General features: G+C 36.2%; 1 protein-coding gene across 1 annotated transcript; it reads right to left on the reverse strand.

Annotated features, from left to right (window-relative positions):
- Positions 1–397: 397 nt before the first annotated feature.
- On the reverse strand, positions 398–853 carry LOC132629774 (agamous-like MADS-box protein AGL61). Its single transcript, XM_060345126.1, has one exon. The coding sequence runs from the start codon at positions 851–853 to the stop codon at positions 398–400; it is 456 nt and encodes a 151-aa protein (XP_060201109.1).
- Between the last annotated feature and the right edge of the window lie 9,275 nt (positions 854–10,128).

Genomic DNA, 10,128 nt, shown 5'->3' on the forward strand with positions numbered 1-10,128 from the left:
CATAGTCTATCAGAATCCATAACTCATTTTAGTTACTGGGTTAGTCGTGGTTCCAGCTTTGGTAAGATCAGAAGCAGAATCAGGATTTGGAATTTATGATTCTGGACTTGTCACTGAAGTGTAGCTTGTTTTTACTAGGTTCACAGTTAAATATTTCTACATATTTAATAGATTTTCTAATATAAATAGAGAACCCAAGCAAAAGTTATTGGGTTTATTCGAGCTCGACATAACAACTCAAACATCAAATATCATAAATGGAAATCACTATTGAATTCAAGTAACATCATCAAATTAAAGATTAAAACTAAAACTAAAAAAGAACATTCAACATATATGAATTTAAACTTAATTATTTCATTGTACGAGGTTTCGATATATTAGAAAAATTGTATGCTTAATTAGCATCATATGGAGGGGATTGTGCAGAGGTAGAAGCACCCTTTTCCAACTGCATCAAACGATTTCTCAAACTCTCGTCAATGGACTTGAGCCAAATCTTCTCGTCAGTCTCATCATTTTCTGTGATGTCATATTCGTCAAGTTTAACTATTAGTTCCTTCACTTTGTTCCGAGAGTTTTCAGCAGCAAGGCGATTACTTTCACTTGGCAACGTATTTGGATTTAAATAGCGATCAATAACAGCATCAACCGTAGGGTGAAAAAAAGAGTAAGGCTTACTGGTGGGAGAGGAGATTATTATTCCTATATCAAGATCATATTGTCCAATCAATTTGCTAGCTGTTTTATACAAACCTTCCCGACGCTTTGAAAATGTTGCGTATCGGGCATCTTTGTTTTCTATTTTGGCCATAGGGATCTTTTGACGTCCTAGCGGCTTTTTATCTGCCATAACTTATTCTTTGAGGAAGGATAAAGAAAATTTTAAGTTTATTGATGAGACTCTCAAGGAAATGTATTGCTTATAAGAAATGAAATAAGAAGATTATTCATATATAGGGTATAAAATTCTTCACAACTATGGTAAGTGATTCTAGCGAAATCTTTTCATCATGCAGAAAATTATAGTAGCAAAATAAATTCTTATTGATACTTAAAATATGATTTTGCACTTGCAATAATAGCAAAACTTTCAAATTAAAAAGGTAAATGTTTTAATACGTATAATGACTTTACCAAATTGTGTTGAGCAAGTGAGAATACAATTTGAGATAAAACAATCTACTGATCAAAATCTTCAAAAATTCAATATAACCACCATCAAGTTTGTCATTGCGCTTAACAAATATAGGTCTGAAATTTAACTCGAATAAAAAAATGTAATATTGGTGTGCTATTATAATTTAGTAGACAAAAGTTAATATAAGTTAGAAGAAAAATAAATTTCATACCAAATTTTTAATTCCAAATTCTAACATAGAACCAAATTATTTACATGTCTTGACACTGATTCAAGTCTAAAATTAACTTGAATAAGAATACGTTTTAATGGATTACTTAAGTGATTGTTGCGAGGATATATTTCTTTTTATTATGATTAAACTTTTTGAAGATATGCCTGCACAATAATGAGAATTTAAAATATAACTTGAATAGATAAATATTTTGAAGTAGTTACTCAAAATTATCAAGCACCATCTTGCCAAGGTCAATGATAATTAAGAGAAAGCAAAGCATCACACGTTCTTAAAGTAATGAAGAGCACTTGGAAGTAAATTTAACACAAAAATACAATATTTAAAGGATGATACACTTATAATTCTATCTTTTCACTAACGAAAAAAAAGAATTAATACCTTTTTCTCATTTTAATAATCTATCTTTATTTATATCATATTTAAAATTATTGCACATAACCTCCTTTAATTAGAATTCTTTAAACCGTGTCAACTTTGAGAATTTACTTCTTTTAGCTTTTGCAGTGGCTTGTGCATTTTCATAAAAATTAAAATACAGAAGTTTAAATTAAGCAAGCAGGCAAATTAATGCACGTCAAGATTATTCTATTTAAATAACTTAATAAAATCTTCTCTCCATTAAAGTAAGCACAATATGGACTTCAATTATTTTTTTCTCTTAACAGATAAACGAATGGACTTTAATTATTGAGTATATATAGAGTGCATGTTTTTGTGAGTTGAGCTCCACTTTTTCTGATCATCAATAATTGAAATACCAGAACCATATCCACCTGAGGCTGCTAAAAGAATGTATTTCAAATTTATTTATGATTAGTTTCCTAAATGGGTATAATCTCAAACTGGTCTCTTGTTTTGGTGAGATTTAAGAATATTTCTTTGTCACATTGTATATATTTTCACTTCTTATCTGAGTAAATTAAAAAATTATTAGGTTTACAAGATATCAAGTATGAAAACGATGCTGTGAGATCTTGGGAATGTCAACTGATGACTTATTGAGAATTGTGTGGGTTAAAATTTGAATCGTTTTTGCTAACCACGTGGACCCATGAAAAGGAAACAAGTGTCACCAAGCAACGCTGAAGAAGTAGAAATTCAAGACAACGCCGAAGAAGCAACGACGAAGAAGTAGAAGTTCAAGACAACGCCGAAGAAGCAACGCCGAAGAAGTAGAAGCGTGGAGCGACACCTAGAATGTTAATCATGGGATGACAGTGATGCCGAAAATAGTATCCACGGGAAGACTACAAATCACACGATATCGGGAACACAGAAACAAGATATACGGGATCACGCATTAAATATGAGTTAATGCTATAACGGAAAACCAGTTACTGATGGCGAGAATCATGCAATTTAATGCAAATCATTAACTCAGGAGTTAATGACAGCAGTTACACATAACAGGAAGACACCTCTGAAGACCTATAAATAGTATTTTCACTTGTATATCTAGACATGGAATACACTCCGGACAAAGACACTAGAAATACTTATTTTCTTACATTTCTTGTTCAGTCATCCAATTTTTACTGAAGAATTACACTTGACATAGAAGTTTACTTACTTTTCCTGCTCATTTCTCTCATTTTTCATTAAGTTTAATTCTAATAGTACGAAAATCTACACTCGTGGAAGGGTGAGATTCAGCCGTTCATCAAAAAGAGAATAAGTTCTTCTTCTCTTTGTCTTTATTCAATTAGTTACTTGTTAAATTTTCCTTTTGCTTGTTCGAAATAATTAATCTTTATCAAATTGCTATCAACTGTGGTCAATCTTAAAACAAATTTAACTATTTGGGTAAAATACTAATTTTGACTCAAATAGTTAATTTGACGCCGTCTGTGGAAATTCTACAGTTGGCTTTGTAGTTTGATTTTATTTCACACAAGTAGTACTTTCCTGATAGTTCTTTTCTTCTTCGTATTTGTGAACATCAATGACAAGTAAAAACACACATTTGAACATCATGCCATCGAGAAGATCTTGGAGAATCAAGACAACATTGGGCTTACAAATTAACATAGATTAAAAGTATAATTACATATACGGGGTCACTTCCTAGAGACGGAGTGTTTTACTAAAACCAGAACGGCATTACCATGAGAATTGAAAAAATTCAACACCAACACAGAAGTATTAAAAGCTAATTCATTACTGAAATTCATGAAATAGGGACTGGCCATCATAGGGATCATCCCCGGAAGCCAAAGGTAAAGTTGTGCTTATTACAACTAACTACTTTTTAATAGATTGAAACAGGTATGCGAAAACCAAACAAAATAAGTAATCAGTTGTATCCGGTGAGATACAATCATGGCGGAATAGATGGAGAAGGCGTCTTTGAAAGCATTTTGGTCTTTAAGAGCACCAGCCGGGAAGTTAACAACCGTCGGATTTTTCTCCATGAAGAGATTGTTCCTTGTAAACCTACGCATGTGGAGAATTAGATACTGTGGCAATTTTGTTACACGGTATCTCATCCTTGCTATACGCGGCATTACAATTTCACTCACAATCTCACCATCAAACATCTTCACTCACAATTTCACTCCATGACATCTGCAAAAAGAGGCGGCGGTGGCAAATCAAGTCCAAGCTTTAGGAAAGTTCTAAGCTCCGCGTGAAGGGTATTCAAGAGCCATGACATAAATTCAACAGGGACTATCAGTCCAAATATGCATATACTAGGGACTACTAGTCATCCCGAAAAAGGTCTCCAGACTATCAGTCCGGATATACTAGGGACTAGACTACTAGTCATCCCGAAAAAGGTCTACGGGCTTAGTTTGCAAACAAGCCCCTGGACTAAAAATTGTGAACACGTCATTAATAAGATTACAAGTTTACCAAATACTACAGTGCCTTTGCTATTTTACGTTGATACTTGTACGATTCTGATCGTTTAAATTTGTGATTCCGATCACACATACATGATTCCGATCGTTTAAATTTGTGATTCCGATCACGCATACATGATTCCGATCGTTTAAATTTGTGATTCCGATCATACATATAGGATTCCGATCGATTTAAATTTGTGATTCCGATCATACATATACGATTTCGATCGATTTAGATTTGTGATTCCAATCACACATACACGATTCCAATCGTTTAAATTACCATACACGATTCCGATCGTTTAAAAGAGTTCTCATAATGAACTTAGCGTAAAGGATTGAGTGCCGGAAACACCTTCAATAGATTCTTTGACTTTGCCTTGTAAATGTAACTCAAACGTTTCTCAAGGTACCAATTAACTTCCTCCTTAGTGTTCACTCTTTCGATATGAACCAACGACGTGTTTGGATACTGGCTCAACATTGACCTTTCGTATCCAAGAACAATTCCTCTAACGTATAGTCTGACGCGTTCCCCTCGGCGTCACTCCATGGAGATAAGCATTTCGGCAATTCCGTACAATTTTACCAAGTGAATCTCTATAGAGTAAATCCATACTTTGGATATGCGGGGGAGGCTGAAAACAGCCTTGCACTCCCTTTATTTAAGCTTCGGCGAGAACCTCCCGATAGCAAAGTCATTTGTACTATACGGGATGACCATATCATCCTCCCGAAAAGGTGTGATTTTTTTTTTTGCCAAGAACTCAAAAGACTCCGATCTAACGGTTTCAAAACACATTGATTCGTTCAATCTAGGACAAGGGGAGATGCCGAGTACATTTCTGAGTTACTACATGAGGTTCAATCCCTTTATATTTTCATAATAAAAAGTCAAGATTCGGCAAGAGCTTCAGGTGTCTCTACCTTTTTCATATTAAATTACTTTATGTTTAACTAACAACAGGTTCTTGAAACCTTCTCTTTTCACAAAGTTGAGCAAGAACACTCATGCTAAGCGGGATGACCACATCGGCTTCCCGATAAGCAATGCCATAAACAGGATGATCATATCATCTTCCCGAATAATACTTTTCAAAATTAGAAGTCTACTTACAAGAATTCTAAGGTTAAAATTCTTTAATGGACTGATCACCCGGGGAAGGTTATAACCAAGGAAATCTTTCAAGAGATTAATTTTTACCTACAATGGAAAATAATTTTATTCGAAAAATGCCACACAAACGGGGCAAAACAAATTACAATTGATAAATCTATAAAGATAGATCAATTAAAGAGACTATTTTATTTTTAAGTTTGTTAATCCATACCTTTTTTTCTCTCTCTTCTCTCTCCTCCTTCACAACGGCTTTAAACAGATCTGTTTAGCAAGTGTGCTCCACGCTCTCCAGACGCCGGGAGGCCTTCCTCCGGCGCGTCGAGTGAAAGAGGCTCCCCCTCTTGGGGGGGCAATACCCACCACAGAAGGAATTTCACAAAAACCTACATTTGCTGAATCAATTGCAGCTCCCCCAAAAGCCATGACACTTCCCACTCGTCGAGTAAAAGATCAAATTTATGCACATGCAGCAACACATAATGGAGTCCCGGTGGAAATCTTCAATATAAAAGATTATTATGGGACGATGGCGGAAGAATGTCGTTATATGCTGGTCGGAAAGTTCCTCAAGCCTAGACCTCAAATCGATAAAATCAGGTCGAAGTTCAAGGAAATGATTGTTCTGAAAGGCTCTGCTACAATTGGAGTTTATGATAACTTCAATGTGTTCATAGACCTCACAAATATGGAGGATTTCAATTCTGTATGGTTTAGAAGAATGCTCGAGTTTGACGGAGCGCAAATGTGGCTCCAGAAATGGAGTCCAGATTTTAAACCTGAGGAAGATCTCCCTATCGCTCCGACATGGGTTCTTCTACCAAGTCTGCCATTCCACCTACACAGTTGGCATTACTTGAAACAACTTATGTATTCGGTAGGAACACCTTTAACTCTTGATAATGCTACATTGGGTCGAACTAGACCAAGTATGGCAAAAATCAGAGTCGAGGTCAACTTACTGAAACCACTGCCTGATAGAATTTAGATTGGTGTCGAATCTGAATCCACGCCGTTAAAAGGCTTTTTCCAAAAACTAGAATATGAGGGGCTCCCCAAATATTGTACACATTGCAAAAAACTGGGTCATAATATGATGGAATGTCGAGTCCTCGAAAGAAAGAAGAACAAGAATGTCCTTAATCTTCATGAAGTTAATGGGGAAAATAGAAACATAGAAGCTACAGGGGCATCTGGGCTGCCTATGGCTCAGAAACAAATGGATGTTGAGAGGCAAAGAAACAATGATTTATCAGGGAAAGAAGACAATATGTACAAGCTAGGAAATTAGAAATCGGAAGAAAAGGGCTAGGAAAATGTAAAGGAGAAGGACCAAATCGTGATGGGCACAACTGCTAAAAGCACCACTGAAGGTAGGAATGATCAGGTGAAAAGTATATTAAGCATGAAAGAAAGACAGAAGAAAAATAAGAAGAATGGGAAAAAGAAAATGCATCAAAAAAAGAACAAAGTTATCTTTAAATCTGTGGCATTGTTTGAAAACAATAAGAGGAACAAAAGAAGCAAAGTCACCAATCCTCCCAAAGAAGCTTCAAACAACCAAGATATGAAGGGCTTCCAAGGAGAATTAGGTTCTCATGTGATCACGGATAACAAGGTTGGAAAGAACAAAGTTGAGCAAATTCAGGATTCTCTAGGAGAGGAAACTCATGTGAGCAACACCAAAGATGATCACGACAGAACTAACATCGACATTGAGCAAAGTATAAATATGCATAATAACAATGGGGCTATAGAGGAAGGGGAAATTACTTCTCCAGCACAAATTAGCACATCGAGTTTGCCATCGATCATAAGGAATCATAAAGGTATCAAAATGCTATCTGAACTTCAGGACCTCCCAGCGGAAGAGCAAATGACTGTCCATGAAAATGGGAAAGAGAGCAACAAGAAGTATACAAACCCGGGAGACAAGCAAGGAAAGGAGGCAAAAGGAAAACAGCAATAGAAAACCAAGCAGAACAAAAAAATTGAGGGGAAGAATAACAACAAAATCAATACTAACAGAGGCAAGGAAAACAGCAACATCAAAGCTACTGCTATATCCGATACTGAGGAATCAACTACGAAAGACAAAGACTATAATCCTAACTCACAAAGCCAAGGAAAATGGCTCGCTCCTAATTTTAGAGGAAGAAACAAAAACAAAAAAAGAAAAGAAAAAAGAACACCACCAGAAGGAAGTCTCCTGATAAGATCAAGGAGAGAAAACTCAGACAAAGTGCCCCTCCCCTTCTATTCCATGATTAGTACAATTTTTTGGAATATAAGGGGGGTGAGGTCTAAGAGAGCAATTCACAGATTGAAACTGCTCAATAAGATCAATAAAGTGAACTTTGTGGCGTTATTAGAACCTTTCATAAACAAGAACAAAATTGATGGTTATAAGAATTTTTTGAGGTTCCATCACTGTATTGCCAATACTAATGGACAAATATGGTGTCTTTGGAACAACTTTGACCATTATGAGATCTTGGAAAACAATGACCAATATATCACCATTAAACTCAAGGACTCTCCCACTGATACAGGTACCTATATTACTGCTATTTATGCAAAATGTTCTACCTTGGAGAGAATTGAATTATGGGATAGCATTATGGAGGTCAGTCTTAAAGTAGATGGGCCATGGTGTATGGGAGGAGCTTTTAATGTTATCATGGATACTGATGAAAAGCTGGGGGGTAACCTTATAGAATCAGTAAGAGCATTGACTTTATAAATACTATGGATTCTTGTGGTTTGTCCAATGTTGGTTTTACTGGTCCCAAATTTACTTGGTGTAACAATAGGAGGCTGACCAAAAGGATCTGGAAAAGGCTTGATAGGATCCTGATTAATGATGATTGGGCAAAAAAAATTTCACAACTTGGTAAGGCATCTTGCTAGAACAGGATCGGATCATAGGCCACTTCTGTTCAAATTCAATGATGACCAGCACTGTAATATCAAATATTTCAAGTTCTTAAACTTTTGGATTGATCAACCTGATTTTCGTCAAATGGTAGAGAAGTCCTGGAAGGAACAGGTTAGAGGAAATGCGATGTGGATTCTTCAAGTTAAGCTGAAAAGACTGGGTAGAGTGCTTAGCCACTGGTCCAGACATAAAATTGGAGATGTTCATGAAAATGTACATATTTGGGAAACTAGAATGGAACTGCTCGAAAATCTGGATATTATGAATAATTCCGATCATTCTAGAGAGGATCTCAACAAAGGTTATGCAGAATATGTCAAATGGCTTAGCTTGCAGGACTCTCTTCTAACACAAAATGCTAAGCTTAGCTGGTTCAAAGATGGTGACAAAAACACTAAATATTTTCATAGTGTCTTGAGATTCAGAAGAAGGAAACTTGAAATTCTCAGAATAAAAAACCACCGAGGTAAATGGATTCAAGGCAAAGAAAAAATTACTAAAAAATGCTGTCAAGCATTTTGGTAAACAGTTCAACCTCAGCCTTAATCTAAAGCATCATAATACCATGGAGCATATTCCCCGGATTATCACTACAGAGGATAATGAGACTCTCACCAGGATGCCTAATAAGGACGAGATAAAAGTTGTTGTGTTTGGCATGAATAAAGATAGTAGTGCAGGCCCTGATGGCTTTAATGGGCATTTCTACCAAGCTTGCTTGAATATCATAGAAGAAGATGTTGTGAACTTTGTTAAAGAATTCTTCAATGGTAAAAATCTTACCAGGTTCTACTCTTATACGTGTTTAACTTTGATTCCCAAAGTAGAGTCCCCCTCTAACTTCTCTGAGTTTAGGCCTATTAGCCTCAACAATTACTCGAACAAGCTTTTGTCAAAGATCCTTGCCAACAGATTAAATCCCCTCCTTCCTAAACTCATCTCAAAAAATCAGAGTGGTTTTATATCTGGGAGACTCATCACAGATAATGTGATGTTAACTCAGGAAGTAATCCACCAGATTTCTAAAGATAACAAAGGAGGAAATGTGGTGCTTAAATTAGACATGGCCAAGGCCTATGACAGACTGGCTTGGCCTTTTTTGTTTAATGTCCTTCTCAAATTTGGATTCAATTCTACTTGGATCAGTCTCATTAATAGAAACATTTCCAATGTTTGGTATTCTATTAGTCTTAATGGTGCAAGACATGGATTCTTCAAGTCTTCCCATGGTCTGAAACAGGGTGACCCAATATCCCCTTCCCTCTTTGTTATCGCTGCTGAATTTCTATCCAGGTCCCTCAATAGTCTGACTACTAATCAGAATTTCATCCCCTTCTCTATGAGCTCTAACGGCCCTCAAAATATCAGTAGTGGTAACTCTAAATCCTTCAGACTGGTGATGAAACAGATCAAGAGATATGAAAGGCCTTCTGTACAATTAGTAAATGCCGATAAAAGCTACTTCTTGACCAGTCCCAAAACTTGTGCTTACAGGATTAACCGGCTCAGAAATTGCACTGGTTTTATGAATAAGGATTTCCCATTTACTTACTTGGGATTTCCTATTTTTATTGGACCAAAGAAAATCTGTTATTTTGATAGCATGGTGGCCAAAATCATCAAAAGAATCAATGGATGGCAAGGTAACATGTTGTCCCATGGGGGAAGACAGGTGCTGATTAAAAGCGTTATTCAAGCTCTCCCTACCTACATCCTAAGTACCATAGATCCTCCTAAGAAGACTCTGTAGATCATTGAATAACATATGAACAACTTCTTCGGGGGGGGGGGGGGGGGGGGGGGGCATCAAAAGGTAAAAAAAGATATCCCTGGAGCTCTTGGAGTAAT

The sequence above is a fragment of the Lycium barbarum genome, chromosome 3, assembly GCF_019175385.1.
Source record: "Lycium barbarum isolate Lr01 chromosome 3, ASM1917538v2, whole genome shotgun sequence".
In the NCBI taxonomy this organism is placed as follows: Eukaryota; Viridiplantae; Streptophyta; class Magnoliopsida; order Solanales; family Solanaceae; genus Lycium; species Lycium barbarum.